This window comes from Mobula hypostoma, chromosome 6, assembly GCF_963921235.1.
Source record: "Mobula hypostoma chromosome 6, sMobHyp1.1, whole genome shotgun sequence".
In the NCBI taxonomy this organism is placed as follows: domain Eukaryota; kingdom Metazoa; phylum Chordata; class Chondrichthyes; order Myliobatiformes; family Myliobatidae; genus Mobula; species Mobula hypostoma.
The window spans coordinates 119160808-119184941 of NC_086102.1; the positions used below are offsets into that span (position 1 = coordinate 119160808).

General features: G+C 43.2%; 1 protein-coding gene across 6 annotated transcripts in view; it reads right to left on the reverse strand.

Moving 5' to 3' along the window:
• Positions 1 to 24134, reverse strand: part of LOC134348348 (receptor tyrosine-protein kinase erbB-4-like) — a 1006440-nt gene that overhangs the window by 109192 nt on the left and 873114 nt on the right. For all 6 annotated transcript variants that reach the window (XM_063051562.1, XM_063051560.1, XM_063051559.1 and 3 more), the window contains one exon: positions 7714 to 7869. In XM_063051562.1, coding sequence (XP_062907632.1) covers positions 7714 to 7869 — 156 coding nt within the window. The remainder of the gene's footprint in view (positions 1 to 7713; positions 7870 to 24134) is intronic.

Consider the following 24134-nt stretch of genomic DNA (forward strand, 5'->3'; position numbering starts at 1 on the left):
AGGGACTCTGCAGCTGCTGGAAATCCAGAGTAACAAACACAAAATGCTGGAGGAACTCAGCAGGTCAGACAGCATCCATGGAAAGGAATAAACAGTCGACATTTCAGGTTGAGACCCTTCATCGGGACTGCTGGTGTAGGAATGCTGGCTACTTGTAGCGTATGCCCTATTTTGCTTATACTCTTTGCACTAAAATTAACACTTTTGCTTTGAGTTGTGTTTTTTTTGTAAAAATGTTGTCCAATTTATGTTCAAATTATGATTTTCTTGTGAATATTGCTTATCTGATGCTATGAGCTTGTAATGATGCTGGATGTAAGTTTTTCACTGCACCTGTGCATACATGTAAGATTTGTGTATATAACAATAAACCTGAATTTAATATCCTTAGACTGGGGATCTGTATATCACTGCAGCCTTAATGCCATTATCAGCAGCTTCAATGGTGTCCATGATAATTTTGTTATCATGAGAATTCCATGCCCCTATCCCTTATGGCTAGCAAGGACTTAATGTATCAACACACATAAAAATTGCCGGTGAACGCAGCAGGCCAGGCAGCATCTCTAGGAAGAGGTACAGTGGATGTTTCAGGCCGAGACCCTTCGTCAGGACTAACTGAAAGAAGAGCTAGTAAGAGATTTGAAAGTGGGAGGGGGAGGGGGAGATCCGAAATGATAGGAGAAGACAGGAGGGGGAGGGATGGATCACGTGGACAAATGTGAGCGCAAGGCATATTGTGAGCAGCTGGATCATTTAAGTTACCTATATGATGTAGTAACGATGTTCAGTATAGCTGATCCATGTTGGAGTTTACCTCTTTAGCATAGTTTGCTCTATTTCATTTGTAAGAGTAAATCTTAAGGAGTTTATAACTACTACAGTATGTGTAGCTGAAGAGGCACTATACCTTTCCTATCCTATTTTCAGCTCTCCCGACATATTACCCTTCCATCACAGTCTCTTTCATTGCTCTGTTTAATTTCCTTTCATGCATCGATGAAGAGGTTTTCTCAACACCCCTGAGGTTATTTTTAGATCTACCTCAGGAGTCCACATCTGCTAAAATCCCACAAGCTTCATTAAATTAAGTTGGTAAAAGGCAGACTGTTACAATGGCATTGTCAGCAGTGATTTCAGTGACACAGGTGATATCCTGTTCAGCAGTCGAGCAGGGTATTACAAAGCTGCTGCAAGTACGGTACAGAAGCACCAGCACTATCTTTTCCCGTACATTCAGAATCACGTCTCCAAGCAGCTTTTGGAACATCTGGAGAGAATGACCAAAGAAACTGCCGTAGAAGTTCTGATTAATCTTTCCGCCGAAAGCGATTGATGCACACACAGGCACATAATTACACTCTATATTGCATATGCTTCAACACATAAACTTTCTCCAGAAGTGGCAGTAAATTTAAATATGATCTTTGCTTTAAAGACTAATGGATGCTAGGGAATGTATAGAAGCCGCCATCTCATTTGAGGTAATCTGCAAGAGTCAATCTCAAGGATTTTATAACCGTTCTGTGAAGCTGAAGTGGTACTATAGCCGAAAAACATTGGAAGATGTGACTTAGCTTTTATAAATAGAAACCAACATTAGTCATTGTTAGAATCAAACAGTACAGACACCGGCCTTTCTACTCTCCAGGTCTATGCTAGTCATCATTAATTAGCAGTTGGTCTACATACTACTACATTTTAACAATTCAAGTGCTCATTCAGATACTTATATGTTGTGTGAGTACCTGCCTCCATTGCCCACTCAGACAGTGTGTTCAGGAAAACGTCCCTCTGGGTGAAAAAAATCCTTTCTCACATTCTTCTTCACGCTGTCCGCTTTACTTAGAGTTATGCCCTCTGTTACTGTGAAAAGCTTCTGACTATCTACTCTGTTCATTGCCCCTATAATTTGCAAACCTTAACTGGTTTTCCCTTGGGCTCCTTCAATTCAAGGTAAATAAACCCAGTTATGGTTGAAAGGAAGGCAGGAACTGGCAACTCAATATAACTCAATCGGTAACTCGCTCTTCTCCCCTCTTCCATTGGGAAGAAGATACAAAGGCTTGAATGTATGCACAACCAGGTTTCTACCCCGCTGTTATAAAACTATTAAGTGGTCCCCAGCATGATAAAATGGGCTCGTAACCTCATAATGATCTTGCACTTTATTATTTACCTGCACTGCGTTTCCCTCCAGCTGTTACACCTTATTCTGCATTGTTATTGGTTTCGCTTATTCTATCCCAATGATCTGATCTGAATGAACAGTGTACCAGACAAGCTTTCCACTGTATCTGGATACAACTGATAATAATAAACCAGTTCCACTACTGTGCTCAGCTTTGGTCGCGCTGCTATAAGAAAGGTGCCATTCAGCTGGATAAAGATTGACATGGGTGTTGTCAGGACTCGAGGGACTTCATTATGGAGAGATGCTGAGCATGTTGGAGTGGTTTTCAGTGGAGGGTTGAGGAATCAAGAACTAGAGGGCATGGATTTACAGTGAGAGAGGAGAGGAACCTGAGGGGCAAAATTTTCATCCAGTTGGTGATCAGTGTCTGGAATAAGCTGCCAGGGGAAATGGTTGAGGCCACATTAACCACACGTAAAAGGTACTTGGTACTCCCACATTCCCATCAACTTCCCTCAAGATTCTACCATTCATCTACACACTTGGTGCAATTTACAGTGGCCAATTAACTTGTCAAATGCACTTGTTTGGGATGTGGGATCTCATCCAAAGAGGGGTGAGTACTTGGAATACATTGCTTGAGAGAGTGGTGAAAGCAGAGTTGCTGACAGAATTTAAAGAGAGTCCATGTGAACACTTGAACTAGAGCTACTGTACAATAACAACATTCTGAAATACAATAGAAACATTTCAGAAGATATTTAGATAATTACGTGTATCAGAGGAATTTCGAGGGATAGGGGCCACAGGTGGCAAATGGAGCTCACCTTGGCAGAATGTCAGATGGCGATGAGGAGGTGTACAGGAGCAAGATAGATTGGCTAATTGAGTGGTGTTGCTTCAACAGCCTTTCATTCAATATCATTAAGAACAAGGAGAATTGATTGTGGACTTCAGGAAGGGGAAGTTGATGGAATACACACACCAGTCCTCATTGAGGGGTTAGCAAAGTTCAAAGTAAATGTATCATCAAAGTACATATATATCATCATGTACAACCCTGAGATTCATTTTCTCGTGGGCATGCTCAATAAATCCATATTAGAATAATAACCATAATAGAATCGTTGTAAGACTGCACCAACTTCAGTGTTCAGCCAGTGTGCAAAAAAAACCAGACTGTGCAAATAAAGAAAGAAAGAAATAATAATAATAAATAAATAAGTAATACATATCAAGAACGTGAGAGGGAAGGTCCCTAAAATTGAGTCCATGGTTTGTGGGAACAACTCAATGGTGGGGCAAGTAAAATTGAGTAAAATTATCCCCTTTGGTTCAGAAGCCTAATCATTGAGGGGTAATAACTGTTGCTGAACCTGGCAGTGTGAATTCTGAGGCTTCTGTACCAGCTTCCCGATGGCAGCAGTGAGGAGAGCACATGTCCTGGGTGGTGGTCGTCCCTGATGATGGATGCTGCTTTCCTGCGACAACGCTTCGTGTAGATATGCTCAATGGTGGGGACGGCTTTACACCTGATGGACTGGGCCATGTCCATTACTTTTGTCGGATTTTCCATTCAAGGGCATTGGAGTTTCCATTTCAGGCTATGATGCAGCCAGTCAATATACTGTATTCTCCACTACACATCTACAGAAGTTTGTCAAAGTTTTAGAAGTCATGCCAAATCTACGCAAACTCCTAAAGAATTAGAGGAGCTGTCATACTCTCTTTGTAATTGCACTTATGTGCTGGGCCCAGGACAGGTCCTCCAAAATAATAACACCAAGGAATTTAAAGTTTCTTATCCTCTCCACCTCTGATCGTCCAATGAGGACTGACTCATGGATCCCTGGTTTCCTCCTCCTGGTGTCAATAATCAGCTCATAGGTCTTGCTAACACTGAGTGAGAGGTTGTCGTTAAAACACCACTAAGCCAAATTTTCAATCTCCCTCCTACATGCTGATTTGTCACCACCTTTGATTTAGCCAACAATAGTGCTGTTGCCGGCAAACTTGAATATGGCATTGGAGCTGTACTTGGCCACACAGGCACAGGTGTACAGTGAGGAGAAAAGGGGCTAAGCACACAGCCTTGTGGTGCAACTGTGCTGATGGAGATTATGGAGAAGATGCTGTTCCCAATCAGAACTGATTGGGCTATGCAATTGAGACAGTCGAGGATCCTGTTGCACAAGGAGTATTGAGGTCAAGGTCTTTGAAGCCTATTGATTAGTTTTGAGCAGATGATAGTTTTGACTGCCAAGCTGTAGTCAATAAAGAGAATCCTGAGGTATGCAACTTTGCTATCCAGTTGTTCCAAGGTTGAGTGAGGAGTCAATGAGGTGGCATCTGTTGTGGTCCTGTTGCTCTGGTGGTCAAATTAAAGCGGACCAAGTCACTTCTCGAGCAGGAATTGATATGTTTCTTAATCAACCTTTCAAAACACTTCACCTCTGTGGATGTAAGTGCTACTAGGCGATAGTGATTGAGACAGGTTATCATGTTCTTCGGCACTGGTATAATTGAAGCCTGCTCGAAGCAACTGAAGACTCCGAAGCAAGAGGTTAAAGATCTTAGTGAACGCACCAGTCGGTTGATCAGCACAGGTCTTTAGAACTTGGCCAGATATCCCGTCTGGACCGTATATTTTTTGTGGGTTCACCCTCCTGAAGGCTGCTTTCACATCGGCCTCAGAGACGGAAATCACAGGATCATCGGGGCTGTGGGAGTTTTTGATGATTCCTCCATGTTCTGATGGTCAAAGGGAGCATAGAAGGCGTTGAGCTCATCTGGAAGCAAAGCACTGTTGTTGTTTACATTTCTTGATTTAACTTTGCAAGAAATGATAGTATCCAAGTCCCGCTACCTCTTTTTTGTCCTAATCTCTGGAGTCTTGCTTTTTAGCCTCTACCTGTGTGCAGATAGGAGAAGGTCAGCCAGGTGATCAGATTTACAGAAATGCAGTCTGGGCATGGAACGGTAGTCATTTATCTTAGTATAACAGTGGTCCAGTGTGTTGGGAGTTCCAATGCTACAGGTTATCTGCTGATGGTAATTGGACAGAGTTTTCTTCAACCAAGCCTGGTTGAAGTCCCAGTAGTGGAAAGGGTGAGCAGTTTCAGGTTCTTGGATGTCAACATCTCTGAAGATCTGTCCTGGACCCAACAATTGATGTAGTTATGAAGAAGGTGCACCAGTTGGTATATTTCATTAGGAGTCTGAGATTCGGCATGTCACTAGAAAATGTCTACAGATGTAACGTGAAGAGCATTCTAACTGGCTGCATCACCATCTGGTATGGAGGTGCTAATGCAGAGGATCAGAAAATGCTGCAGAGCGTTGTAAACTCAGCCAGCTCCATTATAAGCACCAGCCTCCTTACCATTGAGGAAATCTTCAAAAGGCGATGCCTCAAAAAGGCAGCATCCATGATTAGGGACCCCCACCACCCAGGACATGCCCTCTTCTTATTGTAACCATCAGGGATGAGGTACAGGAGCCTGAAGAAATGCAATCAGCATTTTAGGATCGGCTTCTTCCCCTCTGCCATCAGATTTCGGAATGGTCCATGAACCCATGAACATTACCTAACTACTTTGCTCTCTCTTTGCACGAGTTATTTATTTTCTATACATTTCTTACTGTCACTTGTCATGACATTTTATGTAATGTACTGTATTGCTGCTGCAAGGCAACAAATTTCATGACAGGCAGTACCACAATGATAATAAACCTGATTCTGACTCTGACCAGTGGGCAGCACCATCGGCATGGGTGAGTTGAACGGGAGGTCCTGGTTTCATGCTGCGTTTCTATCTAATTGCCTTGGTCTCGAAGGCTATAGACCAAGTGCTGGGAGATGGGAAATAATTACAGATGGGTCCCTCCTGGTGGGGTGAATGGCCCATTTCTGTTCTGTAGGGCTATATCATTCTAAACAAGAGCACCTGGGGCAAAGCTACGGGGGCACAGAGACATTGTGTACCAGCAGAAGCCAGGATTAAATCCAGGATGCCAGAACTGTGTGAAAGCAGCTTTACCTGTTGCACCCCTTCACTGTTACAAAAGGAGAGGAGAGTCCTTTCAGTCCAGTGAAACAGGTTAATACATTTCCATTAAAAGTCGACAGAAGCTTGGAATGCTCTGAGCAAATGGTATCACCCCACTATTGCACAAGTTGGAGATCTAGACCGGTTCTTCATCATGTCTCATCCTGTGGTCTGTGGAGAGGACTCACTCTGGAATAAACACCTGAGGTGGAACACTGAAATAAAGCTGCTCTTTAACACAGGTGACCTGCTACAATCCTGGTGAGAGCAGACTTCACAAATGATGCAAAATGTGGCCTACTTGAGACAAATCTGAGCCACAAATTGAAATATTTATATAAATAACATGTGCACATTCAACGTTTTGTGTATAATATGTATAAAATGGGATTGCTTTGAGCAGAGAGTCGTCAATGAACTGAATGTCCTCTCCCTATGAATAGAAACATGAAACATTCCTTTGGGAGGGTGATTCTCTCCTGAAATCAAAGGTCTTTCTTCAGTTGAGGGGCATGTGATAGATACACTGCCAGAACCAATCATGGGTGAAGATCGCTGTTTGAGAACAAAAATGTAAAGGAGCAGCTCACATTTGATGAGCTCTAGTTGAAGAGTATGTCAAGGTGGCACTTGCACGGGAACAATATTGAGGAAGTGAAAAAGGTGCAAGTGGGAGTTAAAGGATGACTTCAGAACTGAAAAGGTTTGGCTATTTAGAAAGGTAGAAGAGCAGGAGGTTCCTTTCTCTCAAAAAAAAATGCTAAGGCTGAGGAGGTGATCTGATAGAGCAGATGTGGAAAAAATATCTTCATCAACGGGAAATCCAAAATTAGAGGTGTAAATACACTTAGTGGCCACTTTATTAGGTACAGGAGAGGAACCAAGTGTGCTCTCCTTCTGCTGTAGCCCATCCACTGCAAGTCTGACATGTTACGCTTTCGGAGATGCTCCTCTACGCGCCACTGTTGTAATGCATGTCTTCTTGAGTTACAGTCGCCTTCCTGTCAGTTTAAACCAGTGTGGCCATTTTCCGCTGACCTCTCTCATATCGAGATGTTTTTGTCTACAGAACTGCCGCTCACTGGATTTTTTTTTGGTTTTTCGTACCATTCTCTGTAAACTTCAGAGACTGTTGTGCGTGAAAATCACAGAAGATCAGCAGTTTCTGAGATATTGAAACCACATTGTCTGGCACCAATGATCCTTCCACGGTCAGAGTCACTTAGATCACATCTCTTCCCCATTTTAATATTTGATCAGAACAACAACCGAACCTCTTGATCATGCTTTTATGCACTGAGTTGCCGCGACATGATTGGCTGATTAGATATTTACGTTAACAAGCAGGTGTACCTAATAAAGTGGCCACTGAATGTATATTCCAAAGCAGAATTCCTTACCTAAAGAGTGTTGGTTAAATAAATGCATCTACAAATAAACATGGGTATAGAAGGTGGTGAAATGCAAAGGGAAGAAGGTGACTTGCTTCTGCCTGTACATTTGACATGACTAATGAAGAGGTTCACCAACCTTTCCTCCATCTGCGTTGTATTCTTTCTCATCCACATCCAGCAGTCTGGCCAAGCCAAAGTCAGTGATCTTTATGTGATTCGGTGATTTCACCAGCACATTTCTTGCTGCCAGGTCTCGATGAACCAGCCGTCTCTCCTCCAAGTACATCATCCCCTGTCAGACACAAATGAGCCTCACTGTTAATCTAATCACTCTGTGTGGCTGTAGAAGAAATTGGTTTTGAAACTGCAAAAAAATTGAAATAATTGATGTTTGAAAACATTGCAGCAAGGTTTTGCATTTAGTCATGTACTTTTGCAATCATTCTAGTGGTTTGCAGATTGTCCTGACTGGCATCCCTCCAGAAATGTCCCCTCTTGAGCAGCCCACCGATGCCAAATTGGCTGCTGACAAAAAGCTTCAGCGACACAAGATGTGCAATTTTCAGCTTCCGTTGAGCTGAAGTGGAAATTAAAACAGCATTTGCATCTGTGCAAGAGTTTCCTTCGCATCATCTGTGTACAAAGGACCGGCGTCCAACATGGGAGGTTATGTAGATGTTCCCTTTCTGTACGTTTAATACTTATCCGCAGCCTGTAAGATTAAACATAGAATAGTATAGCATGGGAACAGGCCCCTCGGCCCACAGTGTCTGTGCTGAGAAGGATGCCAAATTAAACTCATCCCTTCTGTCGGTTCGTGATCCATATACCTATCATCACTGCATATTCACCATGTGCTTATCTTTACGATTTGTACACTGCTATTGTATCTACCTTCATCATCAGACCTGGCAGCCAGACAGAGGGAAGGGACGTTACATAAATTGGCAGATGACAAGTGGATTTAGGGGGTGGGGGGCTCTGGGATAGGCAGATGGAGGAGGGGGAGAGTGAGAATGGTGTCAGAAGCTGGGAGGTGACAGCATGAAGATAATGCAATCTGAAGGAGAGGAGGGTGAAGCGTACAATAAAAAGGGTGAAAAGTGTGCTGGGAAACCAATGGGAGGAGTCTGTGGGTGATGGGCCGATGGAGAGGCTGTGGGAGGGGGGGAAAAGACTCAGTGACTGGAATCAGGTGAATTAGGCGGAGAGAGAAAGGAGAAAAGAGAAAATGGAAAAGGGACAAAAGGGGATCAGTTACCTGAAGTTGGAGAATTGTCATGAACAAACCAAAAATTTTTATAGAGCCTGAATTGGAGACCAAAAGGAGTGCAGATGGGAGTGGGGAAATGGGGGTCTCGTTTACTATCATCGTCTGGGGTATAATCTGGCAGTCATCAAGAATCAGAGAGACATGGAGGATAAAAACAGTCCCTTCAGCCTAACTGGTCCATGCTGACCAAGAAGCCCCATCCATGTTGGTCCCATTCGCCAGCCTTTAGCCCATTCTCTCTAAACCTTTCCAATCCATGTCCCTGTCCAACTGTCTTTCAATGGTTGTTATTGTATCTGCTTCAATCACTTCTGACAGCTCATTCCACATGCCAGGAGAAGTGATTGCAGCAGATACAATAAATAAGTAAATCACTTTCAGCATTGTATGTTAAATAGTTATATTAAAATTGTACAAAAATAGAAATAATATAAAAAATGAGGTAGTGTTCATGGGGTCAGTGTCCATTTAGGAATTGGATGGCAGAGGGGAAGAAGCTGTTCCTGAATCACTGAGTGTGTGCCTTCAGGCTTCTGTACCTCCTACCTGATGGTAACAATGAGAAGAGGGCATGTCCTAGGTGATGGGGGTCCTTAATAATAGTCACCACATTTCTGAGGCACCGGTCTTTGAAGATGTCTTGGATACGATGGAGGCTAGTACCCACGATGGAGCTGACCAATTTTACAACTTTCTATAGCTCCTTTTGATCCTGTGCAGTAGTCCCCCTATACCAGACGGTGATGCAGACTGTCAGAATGCTCTCCATGATACATCTATAGTAGTTTTTGCATGTTTCAGGTGACAAACCAAATCTCCTCAAACTTCTAATGAACTATAGTCACTGTCTTGCCTTTCTTATAGCTGCATTGATATGTTGGGACCAGGATAGATCCTCAGTGACCTTGACACCCAGGAACTTGAAATTGCTCACTCTTTGCAATTCTGATCCCTCAATAATGACTGGTTTGTGTTCCCTCGTCTTATCCTTCCTGAAGTCCAAATCAGCTCTTTGGTCTTACTGACGTCATACTCCCACATCTCCAGAATCTACCACTCACCTACACACTAGGGGCAATTTTAAACAGCCAGTTAACTTACCAAACTGCTCGACCTTTGGATGTGGAAGGAAACCAAAGCACTCAGAGTTAACACATGCGGTGCCAGGGGGAATCCATACAGACAGCACCTGAGGTCAGGATTGAATCTTTTTCACTGGTACAATGAAGTGGCAGCTCGACTAGCTCCACTCTGTGACTCAGTATGACAAAAATAGGCAATGCACAAGGACTGTCATTTTTGTATAAATTTTGGACAATACCTTCAGTGGAGTAAGACTCAGGGCAGGGCAGTTTAAACTTGTAGTAAATGGAGGAATTCTAATGCAACTTCTATCAAGTTAGAAAGAGGCAGTAAATATATTATCAAACCTCAAAAAACTATGTAAGGGATCCTTGAATTAACAACAAACGTAATAAAATGCAGGGCTGATTCTAGAAGTCAGATATTGCAACATGTAAAATTCACACTCTTCTACTCCTTCACACTGTCCACTGTGAAGAAGGGAGGAACCTTGCATAATAAATTGTTGCACACAAGAGCCAAGCTGTCAGATAAAGATGAAGGGTATCACGCCACATCGAAGCCTCCATCTGTGATTTCAGGTCCTCCCTGCTTCAAAGCTCAGCTCCAGTAGCCCAGAAAATGCAAATAGATTCGTTCCCCTCCCAGGAGACTGACAGGCTGTTGAAGGCAGCTACCCAAGTCTCTCGGCTTCTGCAGCAGAATCTTGTCAGCCATTTGTTTGGGAGATTTGCCATGAGAATCTGTAGAAAGCAAAGCCAAAACTACTCTGCGAGCCACATACAGGAATGGGGCTTGAGGGTTAATATACTAGTATGTACCTCGAAGATCAAAAACTACTTATAATAAGAGAAGAGAATGGGGCACAATATAATTCCACAATTGAAAATCATGGTGATAAATCAATCCAGGTAAGAAATTGTAAAACTTTCCTTCCAAGAACAAAACGCTTGAACCTGACATTTTGTTTGCTGGTGGAGTGGAATTGATAAGCAGCAAATAGTAAATCTATCTTGGATAGGAGTCCAAGTTGAAAGATGCTGAATTGGTGACATATTCAGAAAGATGGGAGGAGATCTCGTTGAAACCTACCACGTTCTGAAAGGCCTAGATAGAGCGGGCATGGAGAGGATGTTTTCATTAGTAGAAGAGTGTAGCATCTGAGGGCACAACCTCCGGATAAAAGGGGCGCCCATTAGAACTGTGATGAGGAGGAATTTCTTCACCAAGAGGGTGGTGAATATATGGAATTCTAGGGCACAGAGGGCTGAGGAGGCCAAGTCATAGGGTCTATCTAAGGCGGGGATTGATAGGTTCTTGATTGATAAGGGAGCTAAGTGTCACAGAAGAAGATGGGAGAACGGGGTTAAAGAAAGAACTGCCATGATTGAATGGAGGAGCAAGCTTAATGGACCTAATGACCAAACTCTGCTCCTATTTCTTATGACCTATGGTCTTATGGTACAAAGTGTCAAATACCAAATGACATTAGCCTCAGAAATCATTAAAAAATGAGGGAAATCCATCTCCCTTCCTCTGAATGTGACCATAGGTATTTTAGCCTTGTCCTTTTGTCTAACATGCAAGCCTGCACGGCTAAGGATGGAGATGTCCTCACAGTTCTTTAGCTGAAGAAATTACAAATCAAACAGATAAATAATTCAAGTACATGTTCTAGGCCCCTGTGACCTGGGAGGTATGTTGCCTGCCAGGTGCCAGAGTCAGGGATGTCTCGGACCAACTCCACAGCATTTTGGAGGGGGAGGGAGAGCAGCCAGATGTCTTGGTACATATTGGTGCTGATGGCATAGGAAAGAAAAGCAAAGTGGTCCTGAAGAGAGAATTTAGAACAACAGAAGATGAGAAACAGGACCTCCATGGTATTAATTTCTGGATTGCTACCTGTTCCATGCACCAGTGAGGGTAGAAACAGGATATGTTTGGGAGGAGAGAGGCAGTGCACCGTGTGTGTGCACAGCCCTCCGGTGAAAATGGTATCGTATCTGTTAAATAGGAGCCATGGACAATTCTGATTTGATGGAGAATGCACGTGAAAGCACAGAGAAACATCTGGAGAAATTTCTGAAACGCTCGTTCGCTGCTGTCGTTACTGCATGGTCGGGAACCTTTCAGAGGCTAAGCCTCAAAATGCCTGGCTTTGCCGGCTGGTGGTGACCAAGGTTGAGGTCGAATCGTTTGGACAGAGATGGCGCTCAGTACTCGGTGTCGGAGAGCTGATCAGAGCTCGAAGTTTTCGGATGACTCAGAGTCGGACTGTGTTCGGCATGGCAAGGAGAATTCTTCCTTCTCACATCTGCGTGAGATGTGGGACATTTGAGAGACTTTGAACTTTTACTGTGCTCATGGACTTCTTCATCAAGTTATGGTGTTGCTGCATTGTTGTAACTATATGTTATAATTATGTGGTTTTGTCAGTTTTTTCAGTCTTGGTCTATCCTGTGTTTTGTGATATGACACCGGAGGAAATATTGTATCATTTCTTAATGCATGCATTACTAAATGACAATAAAAGAGGACTACGTGTCTTCATAATCTAAAAAAAAAACTGGCAGATGAATGTGTGGCTGAGAAGCTGGGGTAGGGGGCAGGGCTTCAGGCTTTGGTATCATTGGGATCTCTTCTGGGGGAAGTATGACCGGTACAAAAGGGACGGGTTGCACCTGAACCCCAGGAGGACCAAATTCTTTCAGGCAGATTTGTTAGAGCTGATGGGAACGGTTTAAGCTAATTTGGCAGGGGGATAGGAACTGGAGTGAAGGGATCCAGGATTGGATGGATGGTAAAAAAGCAAAGATAGCATGAAGTCAGACTGTCAGGAAGTGTAGGCAGATGATAGAACAAAATTGCAGCCAGCAGGGTAAGTATCAGTGCATTAGGGATGCAGAATCAAAAAGGGTAGCAAATACATTATTCAAAGCGTTATATCTCAATGCACTGAGTATAAGAAATGAGATGAATGATTGTGTTGCGCTTTTACAGATTGTCAGGTATGATGTTGTGGCCATCGCTGAATTGTGGCAGAAGGATGTTTGTAGTTGGGTGCTGAATGTCCAAGGTTACACACTGTATAGGAGAGATACTTAGGTAGGCAGAGGGTGTTGCAAGGTTCTGCTGGAGAAGAATGCCATCAAATAATTCGAAAGATGTGACATAGGATCAGAAGGTGTTGTTTACTTATGGGTTGAATGAAGAAACTGCAAGGGTAAAAGGGCCCTGATGGCTGGTATATACAGGCCTCCAAACAGTAGCTGGGCTGTGGACTACAGATTACAATGGGAAATAGAAAAAGGTGTGTCAAAAGGGCAATGTTCTGATAGTCATGGGAGATTTTAACATCCAGGTAGAGTGAGTGAGCTTGTTGTATGCCTACAAAATGGATTTTTAGAGCAGTTTGTCATTGAGCCTACTAGGGGATCAGCTATACTGGATTGGGTGTTACGTAATGTACCAGATGCGATTAGGGAGCTTAAGGTAAAGGAACCCTTAGGAGACTGATCACAATATGACTGAATTCAACTTGAACTCAGGGAGAAATTAAAAGTAAAATAGGGAGAAAGTAAAATCTAATGTAGCAGTATTTCAGTGGAGTAAAGGAAATTACAGTGGTATGAGAGAGGACTTGGTCAAAGTAAATTGGAAGGAGCTGCTGACAGAAACGACCGCAGATCAGCAATGGCTTAAGTTTCTGGGAAAAATGAAGAAGATGCAGGCTAGATGTATTCCAAAAACAAAGAAATACGTAAATGGTAAAATAGTATAACCGTGGCTAACAAGAGAAGTCAAAACTAATGTAAAAGAAAAAGAGAGAGCATACAACAAAGAAAAAAATTGTGGCAAGACAGAGGGTTGAGGAGATTATAAAAACCTATAGAATCAACTAAAAGAATCATTAGGAGGGAAAAATGAAATATGAAAGCAAGCTAGCAAACAATGTCAAGATGGATAGAAAAAGCTTTTTCAATTATATGAAAAATAAAAGAGAGATGAAAGTGGATATAGGACCATTAGAAAATGAGGGTGGAGAAATAATAACAGGGAAAAAGAGATAGTTGATGAACTAAATGAGTATTTTGCCAGGTGTTAAAAGGTGTGAGGGAAGAGAAGTGAGTGCAGTTACTATTACAAGGGAGAAGGTGCTCAAAAATCTGAAAGACCTAAAGGTACGTAAAGCACCCGGACAAGAGGAACTGCACCCCCGGATTCTGAAAGAGGTAGCGGTAGAGATTGTGGAGGCATTAGTATGATCTTTCAAGAATCATTGGGCTCTGGCATGATTCCGGAGGCCTGGAAAATTGCCAATGTCACTCCACTATTTAAGAAAGGAGGAAGGCAGCAGAAAGGAAATTATAGACCAGTTAGCCTGACCTCAGTGGTTGGGAAGAAGTTGGAGTAAATTTTTAAGGAGGAGGTTGTGGAGTATTGGTGACACAGGAAAAGCTAGGACAAAGTCAGCATGGTTTCCTTAAGGGAAAATCTTGTCTGACAAGCATTTCAGGAAGTATATTGTATACATTTCTCTGACATTAAATGTATCTTTGAAATCGTTGAAACAATCCTGTTGAAATTCTTTGAGAAGATTACAAGTACGATAGATAAAGGGGATGCAGTGGATGTTGTATACAGCATTTGGATTTTCAGAAGGCCTTTGACAAGGTGCCACACATGAGGCTGCTTACCAAGTTAAGAGCCCATGGTATTACAGGAAAGTTATTGGCATAGTTAGAACATTGGTTGATTGGTAGGAGATAGCCAGTGGGATTAAAGGCATCTTTTCTGGTTGGCTACCAGTTCTGCAGGGATTGGCGTTGGGATCGGTTCTTTTTATGCTGTATATCAATGATTTAGATGATGGAATAGATGGCTTTGTTGCCAAGTTTGCAAATGATATGAAGATTGGTGGAGGGGCAGGTAATGTTGAAGAAACAGGAAGGCTGAAGAAGGACTTAGACAGATTAGGAGAATGGACAAGAAAGTGGCAAATGAAATAAAATGTTGGAAAATGCATGGTCATGCACTTCGGTAGAAGAAATGGTTGAGCAGACTATTTTTCTAAACGAGGAGAAAATCCAAAATTCTGAGATGGAAAGAGACTTGGGAGTCCTTGTGCAGAACACCCTGAAGGTTAACTTGCAGATTGAGTTGGTGGTGAGGAAGGCAAATACAATGTTAGTATTCATTTCAAGAGGTCTAGAATACAAGAACAGGGATGTGATTCTGAGGCTCTATAAAGACCTGGTGTGGCCTCACCTTGAGTATTGTGAACAGCTTTGGGCTCCTCATCTAAGAAAAAGTATTCTGGCATTGGAGAAGGTTCAGAGGAGGTTCACAAGGATGATTCTGGGAATAAAAGTGTTAACGTATGAGGAACGATTGATTGTTCTGGGCCTGTACTCACTGGAATTTAAAAGGATGAGGGGGGATCTCATTGAAACCTTTTGAATATTCAAAGGCCTAGGCAGAGTAGATTTTGGAAGGATGTTTCCTATGGTGGGGGAGTCTAGGGCAAGAGGGCACAGCCTAAGGATTCCATTTAAAACAGAGATGCATAGAAATTTCTTTAGACAGAGGGTGGTGAATTTGTGAAATTTGTTGCCATAGGTAGCTGTGGAGGCCAGGTCATGGGTGCATTTAAGGCAGAGATTGATAAACATAGAAAACATAGAAAACATAGAAAATAAGTTCTTGATTGGCCATGGCATCAAAGGTTATGGGAAGAAGGCTGAGGAGTGGAAAAAAGGATCAAATGTGATTAAATGGCAGAACCGACTTGATGGGCCAAATGGCCTAATTCTGCTCCTATGTTTTAAGGTGTGATGGTATTATGACCAAATGCAGTGCCTCTACCGAACCCTGGAGAAGAGAGAAATGAAGAAGAAGCATTTAGGATGGTATCAAGAACCTTGATGCCATGCTTTGGCACAGAAAACCTGTCAAAGCAGCAGATGGAATAAACTTCCAACCCACTCACTCCATCATTCATCTTCTGCCTGATCTGCAGAACAGAACGTACTTCCCACATTGTCAGCCAACCCACAGAAATGGCGTGAAGCAAGCTACCATCAATCTTGAGGAATTGTCTAAGAAGAGGAAAGAAGTTTATCTGTCAACTGACCATGGGAAGACTGCAGAGCTTTGATCTGATCCATTGGTTGCAGGGTCTCAGGGCCAGATGCCTGTGGTGTTAAGCTCTCCTCTACTGTAGCCTCAACTGGTTGGCCTAATGTTTTGGTACAGCTGGTGCTGAGGTACATGTCTGCACAGGGTTTTTGAATAATGTCCCTCTGTTAATTTGAAAGGGTCAAGCAATGGAAGGAGCTGTGAGAAAAATGGAAAAACTCTAAACAACAGTTCAGTTCATCAGCTGCAAGGAAGGATCAACTCAGATCGTAAGTCCAGTTCTGCAGGAGAATGGAATGAAGATCTCTACATGCATGAAGGAGACCAAGAAAAGGAGACGTTAAGTGATTCCACTGAGACTCCGTCCTAAGCACAATGGTGTCTTAAATTCAAAGCATGAGGTGGAGGCAAATCAAGTAACCCATGCCAGAGAGTCAGAGTCATACAGCAGGGAAACAAGCCCTCCACTCCACTGTGTCTGTGCCAACTACTAGCCATACACTCATCTAGTTTTATTCACCGCACATTCCTATTGACCTCCCACCAAATCTTAATTTTTCATGGTCAATTAACTCAACAACCTGCACATCTTTTCAAAATGAAGGTAACTGGAATGCTGGGCAGGGAGGATGGAGAAACCACATGCAAGGAGAGCGTGTGGACTCCGTATCAATTACACCAGGGGGCAGTAGCCCGGTTAGCGCCACAGTATCGCTCCCTTGCCTGGGTATGCTGCTGGTTGTCCTGGATGTTTCACCTATTGCATCATACAGTGCCCTGCCCTGCCTAGATAGGTCTGGCAGAAATTCGAGTGTTTGCCGGCACCCAATCCAGTTCCTGTAAACATCTGCTGACATTGGTGATAATCAAACAGATGCTGACAGCAACTGAGTGTGCAAAAGCTTCAATCACAGCCATCATCATGAAGAATCCATAGCACAATTGGAGGCTGAAACAAAACCACTAAAGGAATTACACTAAACTCACTTTGTCCATATGCAATAGGGACATGGACACCCCACAGAACAAAAAGCACAATACCTTTAGCAGCCTTTTCTTTAGTGTTGGAAAGTCACAGTATATATCATGGAAACAGGTTCTTCACCCAGCTGGTTCTTCAACCAAGTTGCCTATCTAAGCCAATCCCATGTGCCTGCGTTTGGCCCAAATTGCTCTGAACACTTTCTATTCATGTACCTACCCATATGTCGGTAAACAATGTAACTGTACCTGCCCACTTCCCCTGGCAGCTCATTCCAGTTTACCTGCCAAATTAAAGATGTTTTTTGTTTATAATGTAGCAAAAGCTTGACACACTTCAGTGAAGATATTAAAATATTTGTTAGTCATCAAACAACTTCAGTTGAAACAAGCAGTGAAGGATTTTGCACTCACAAGGTGCAGGCATTGAAGATCTATTGGAGTCACACACTGACAGAAGCTACTGTTACCAAATGGTAATCAGTGAATGTTTCTTCAATGTAGTCATAGTCATAGTCATACTTTATTGATCCTGGGGGAAATTGGTTTTCGTTACAGTTGCACCATAAATAATTAAATAGTAATAAAACCATAAATAGTTAAATACTAATATGTAACTTATACCAGGAAATAAGTCCAGGAGCAGCCTATTGGCTCAGGGCGTCTGACCCTCCAAGGGAGGAGTTGTAAAGTTTGATGGCCACAGTCAGCAGTTTGATGACGTCCTATGACGCTCTGTGTTGCATCTCAGTGGAATGAGTCTCTGGCTGAATGTACTCCTGTGCCCACCCAGTACATTATGTAGTGGATGGGAGACATTGTCCAAGATGGCATGCAACTTAGACAGCACCCTTTTGTCAGACACCACCGTGAGAGAGTCCAGTTCCATCCCCACAACATCACTGGCCTTACGAATGAGTTTGTTGATTCTGTTGGTGTCTGCTACCCTCAGCCTGCTGCCCCAGCACACAACAGCAAACATGATAGCACTGGCCACCACAGCCTCGTAGAACATCCTCAGCATCGTCCGGCAGATGTTAAAGGACCTCAGTCTCCTCAGGAAATAGAGACAGCTCTGACCCTTCTTGTAGACAGCCTCAGTGTTCTTTGACCAGTCCAGTTTATTGACAATTCGTATCTCCAGGTATTTGTAATCCTCGACCATGTCCACAATGACCTCCTGGATGGAAACAATGTAAATGTAAAAAATAGATAGCTTTTAGAAAACCGTTAAGCTGTGTCCTGGGGCCTACCGGTGAATCCATAGGTAGCAAGTCAGTGGATGTTGAAGACTGTGCGTGCTAACGGATGGAATGATATTCCAAACTGTGATCCATTGGTGATATTGAAAAGCTGAAGGAGTGAAAGATGAGCAGCAAAATCCGGTGTTTTCGGAGGAGGGAGTGGAGGCAAGAATCCCATATGACTAGTGTTTGTCATGTTCAGAGCCAGGTTTCTCTTGACATTCCCTAATTCCCTTGGGATACTGTCCTCTTCAATGGTAACAAATGTGGTCATTTTAGCTCCCTGAGTTTCTTGAGGTAGAATGATTTGCACAGTGCTCCTTTCAATGGCCTAGTTCCCGGTGAGCTTACAAACCCACCAAGGTTCTGTAACCTAATATAAATTAAATATAAGAGAAACAAAAGAGAATTAAATCTAATGAAATGTTGTTCTCCTATTACCCACACTACTGTCCCCTCATGTGCACCTGTTTGCTGGGAGTCAGTGAATGTCCTTTTGTGACAGACAACAGGGGTGGTTGCTTCATGCACATTTCCATAGGCCCACATCCTGAGGCCGCTTGTGCTCCTAATTCCCCCAACACAAGCAGATTCTCCGCATTGCACACTGATTGCCTGGTAACCAGGATTTCTGAAGACAGTCGCTGCAAACTGAAGACCCCCATCTATTCCTTCATTGCTTTCCTGCACAATGGGGAATTTGTAAGGGCCTCTCAAGTGGGCTTTGCAATTATTTAGCTGATGGAATATTTATGCTGTTGATACGCACTGTTGCTATGTGGCTTGTAAAGCAAATGCCACAGTCCAGCTGACTGGCATCTTAAAAACAAAAATTTCAGCCTTCAAATGTTCCGTCCTCTGAACAACCTGATGCAACGCAAGGACGATGGGGCAGGAATCAGGCTTGTTTGAGAAGGATGGGAATAGACAAGCACATACTACTGATGTTGACTCTGAGTTCTCACTGCCAATGTCACTCCCTGCAGGACAGCAAACAAAGGTGTGGGAACACTGGAGAGGTCGTCCTAAGCTTGTTATCTCAGCATGTTCCAGAAACTCCAATAGTTGTGTTGCTTATGTACCAACCTGTTCACTCAGTGCTATCCAATCTTCATTGATGGCAGTTCCAGCAATGCCTTGATTTTAAAATGCTCACGTTGCAGTTATCGCTGCCCCTTACCTCTGTTCCCCCAGCCCCATGATCCTCCAGGCCTTAGGCACTCCAAAAACTCCGGCACCTTCCCAATTTTCATTGCTTAATCTCTGGAAAATGTGCCGAAGCTGTAAATTCCCTTGTTAAAACATTTTTCCCTCCCCCCAACCCATTCCTGTCTACATCTCTACTAAAGTCAGCTCTGGTACCCTGGCGTCAGATGTGTCACATTCTGCTCCTTTGAAAAGGCAGGGGACATTTTATTATGTTAATATTATGTAATTTCAGTACAACAGTGCATTTAAATGGTACAAGGAATGCAGAATAAAGTGTTACAGTTGCAGAAAAATTACAGTGCAGGCAGACAATAAAGTTCAAGATCATAAGAAGGTACCTGAGTTGTGCTTAAATCTGCACCTAAAAGCCCTGTCACTTGTAATTCAGCATTCTGCCACTAAAAGCCAGACTTAGAAACAATCAGCTTATGACTTTTAATATGTCGTAGTCATTTTTTGCGAGATTAATATGATTTCATCCAATTCCGGTCACAGAGGTAGAGCTGAAGTGTTCGCTACAAATCAAATGAATCATGGCTGTTTATGGAGTTAGCACGAATTTCCCTAACTGTATAAATCCATATTCCATGAAGTCAGTGTGCATAGAATTGTTATTAATAATAGACTCCATTTTGAGTGGACTTCCTATTCCTTACAATGAGAGCTGCCTCTGCCCATAAGAACACTGTTGTTTTTACCTTAGCACCAATGTAGATTTTTTAAAAATTTGAACATTCCTGTTTTAGGAAGGCCAGTATTTCTTGCCCATCCCTACTTATCCTTGGAAAGCTGATGGTGGGCTGCCTTCTGACATCAATCTCACACTCCCCTTCCTTCACTTGCCTATCAACCCTCTGTGATCTGGACCCACCTATCACCTGCTAATTGTCCCTCCACTTCTTAATGCAGCTTTCTCCCCTCTTTTCTTCCAGTCCTGATGAACAGACTTGCTCGAAGGCGTTAGCTATTTCCCTCCCCAGATGCTGCATGATCCTGTAGAGTTTCTCCAGCATTTTGTGCATTGTTTGAAAGTTCTGAAAATAGGATGTTGAGCAGGGAGTTCCAGGCACGGTGACGGACTGGTGGAATACTTCCAGGTCAGGAAGGCGGGCAACTTGGAAGGGAGCCAGCAGGTGCTTCTCCCATATGTGTGCTGCCCTTGCCTTCTTGGTGGGAGAGGGGCTTAGGAGGTACTGCTTAAGTAATCTGGACAAGTAACCACAGTGCCATTTGCAGATGATGCACACTGCAGGCACTGTGCATTAAAGTGAGGGAATAGATATTTTAGGAGGTTGATGGGATACAAGTCAAGCAGCTTAATTGTTCCTGGATGATGTCGACTTTCCTGAAAGTTGTTGGAACTGCACTCACCCAAGCAAGTGGAGATTATTCCATCATGGTCCTGACCTGATGATGGAAAGTCTTTTGGAGGTGGTGTGTTAGGAGGTGATTTATTCACAGTACATGTGAAACAATCTGAAATTGGAGTATGGATACGCCAATGCAGATAAGAGGAGCAATGCACCGTCCATGGTCCAATCTTAGCAATAAAGTGAACTCTTGTTTTCCCTCTTGGGTAGATGTTTAGGACCCTGCACAATTATTCTGAAGAACGGCCAGGAAGTTCCATCTGGTGTCCTGGACAATACTTCTGTTTCTGTTTGTTTTTCAGCTGTGTTTTGGTAATGGGGATGGCTTGCTTTTGCTCTGGTTTTGAGGGTTCCGAGGTGGCTGATGAAGCCAATTTGGGAACCGCAGGTTCTTCCACTGATGGGGCAGGAAGTTGTGAGGACATGCGGTCGTTGCACCAGTTACGCCAGTCCACACTGTGCTTGACAGGTTCTCAGATGCTCTCTCTCCACTTTGAGCTGTCAAGAATTCCCAGGAGTGAGTGGGAACTTCAAGGAAGTTCTGAGCATATCTGCGACTCCCTTCCCCTGACAGAGCTTGGAATACAGTGACTGGTTCAGACAACATTTAACCCCATAACAAATATCAGTACAGTACAGCAGAACATCTAGCTGTTTGAGGAACTTGCTCTCTGCCAGATTATCAGACCTGAAAGGTGCTGTATGCCTCTGAGACTCAAAGTAGTTATTTACTGTATACATTTCAAGATTTACCAAGGATGGATGTTGAGTTTGTATTCCATGATGGTATGACAGAACATGGCCTTATGGATGTTTCTGAGCTTCCCATACAGTTGCCATCTGGACCACAGCAATGTGCCTCCCTGTGTGGAAACATAATACTGTACACACCACAATATTTAAGTGTCCCCCCCCCCCGCCCCCGGTAATCATTTGCTATTTGCATTACCTGCTTCTACATTCAAATCCCCAGGCAACTATTCACTGACATGGCCACATTGCACAAATCACGTAGTCACTACAGGTTACGTTGGCATGGTGTCATTGAAAGTGGCTTTAAGTGGATTGCCGTGGGCAGTGGGAATCTGAATTACAATGATCACTGGAACAATCTTCATCTACTTCACAATAACTCAAGATCAATAAATGTAGGAGCTATTTAACAGGTCTATGTTTCCTTACCCCATAGAGGGTGGTCATTTTGGCCCACAAGTCAATGTTAGCTTTCTCATATTAATTTTCTGCGCAACCTTTCCTCCCTCACATTCCCCTCAACTGCCCCAGATCTAGGACCTACCCAGAGAATTTACGGTGGCTATTCAAGCTATCAATTCACATGTGTTTTGGATGGGGGGGTGGGTGGGGAAGAATGTGCAACTCCACACGTGCAGCACCACAGGTTGGGATTGAACCCGGGTCACTGGGACTGAGGCCTAGCACTTCTGCCAATTCCAGAACAAAGACAATAGTCTTGACCAGTTAGCACTGCGAGAAATGTTACATGAGTTTATAGTTTTAAAAAAAATCATTCTTACAACTAATGAGCTACCAGCAAAATATTTCCCCTCCAAAACTGCCAACTAGGACGTGCATGAGGAAGATCTGAGGCAATTTGATGATGTGAAGAACTGTCGAAGCATTTGAGTAAACAACAGCAAAGGCCAGTGAAAAAAACTGCAGTCTAACCCACAAATGAAATGCTTTCTAATCTAAATGATTTCTAAAGCAATAAAAAAACAAAGTCTCAATTCCTTCCAGATGAAATAACCCTGTATATCATCGAAATGCACAAGTACCTTCAGGTGTTAGTTTTGCTACTGGTTATGAAGAGCGAAATAATATCTGACAACCTATTACATTTAATAATTCTGCTGAATTAGTGGGCAGTTCAATGTCAGAGAGCTCAGTGCAGTACTGCCACTGAATTGCCCAGCACCCTAAGGCTTTATTACAGAACACACTTGAGGAACATTCTCCCCCGAATGTTTCTGGGTTCAGTTGATAGCAAGGAAAGTTGCTGTAATTATAAAGGGGTTGCTGGTGTTTAAAATGCATCATCTTTTGACGGACAACTGCCGATTGGTACTGAGCAATGAGGCCAGGTGAGTCAAACTTAGCTCCTGGCTCAAAGAAAGATAGCATTGTTAGCCTTTTCTTGGCCTTGATATCCTGGCCCTTGTTTTGTGTGTGTCTTTTACAGATTTTTTTAAATTTTAAAATTACTTTATTTGCCACCGTGAAATTAATATGCACTCCTCCTTGTCCAGGATGCCCACAAACCCCTGCAATGCCCACTGGCCCTGGAAATCTTCCAATGAGCTAGTGCACGCCACGGCTCCTCTCTGATGATGCCCAGCCACTGATGCATCCCGATAAGAGGGGCAGGCAGTCAGAATGTCAGCCCCATTTTTGACCTACTGCCAGGGTCTGTCGAAGGCCACCTTAGCTAATCTCAGGAACAGACTGACAAGAATGTTCTCTGAGTGACTCACCTCTCTCCCTCCACTATTCTGCATCAAAGATAAGGGGAGTGTGGCTGAAGTACAAACAGAAGTTTAGGAGTAGCTCCTTCAGGCATTTAAGCAGAGGCTGCAATCCCTTCCACAATAAACTTTTGTGCCTGCAGTCCAGACAGACCTTAGTCGGCCGTGGATTCTGTTCCTGGTCATGATCTAATGCCTGCAGAATGGAGGACTGTGCCCAGAGGCAATGTCCTCCACAAGTTAATTGCTTACTCGGAGAATGAGATGGCAGAAATTTGTCAATCTCTGGGAAATAGGTCCCTATTCGAGAAGGAAGGGGGTGAAAATGGAAGGGAGGGGCAGGGAGGAGAAGAGTGAAGACAAATGTGAAAGAGTTAAGTAGCAGGAACGGTAATTTGGTAAATTGATTTATTATTGTAATATGTACTGAGGTACAGAGATAAGCTTTGTTTTGTATGCCGTCCATTAAGATCATTTCATCATGTCAGTGCTTTGAGGTAGTACAAGGGAAAGCAATAGCAGAATACAAAATTACTGTAAGTGTTACAGAGCAAGTGTAGGGCAGATTGACAGTAGGTGTAAGGCCATCACAAGGTAGATTGTTGGATTTTATTGTAGATTGTATTCCTTATTGTACTAGGTTACTGTTCAATAGCCTTATATCAGAAGGATACAAGCTGCCCTTGAGCTTGGTGGTTGCTACCCACTCTCTACCCCCATCCTACCCCCTCTCCAAATTTTCCTGCCACCCATCTTCTCTAGGAGCGTTTCAGAGT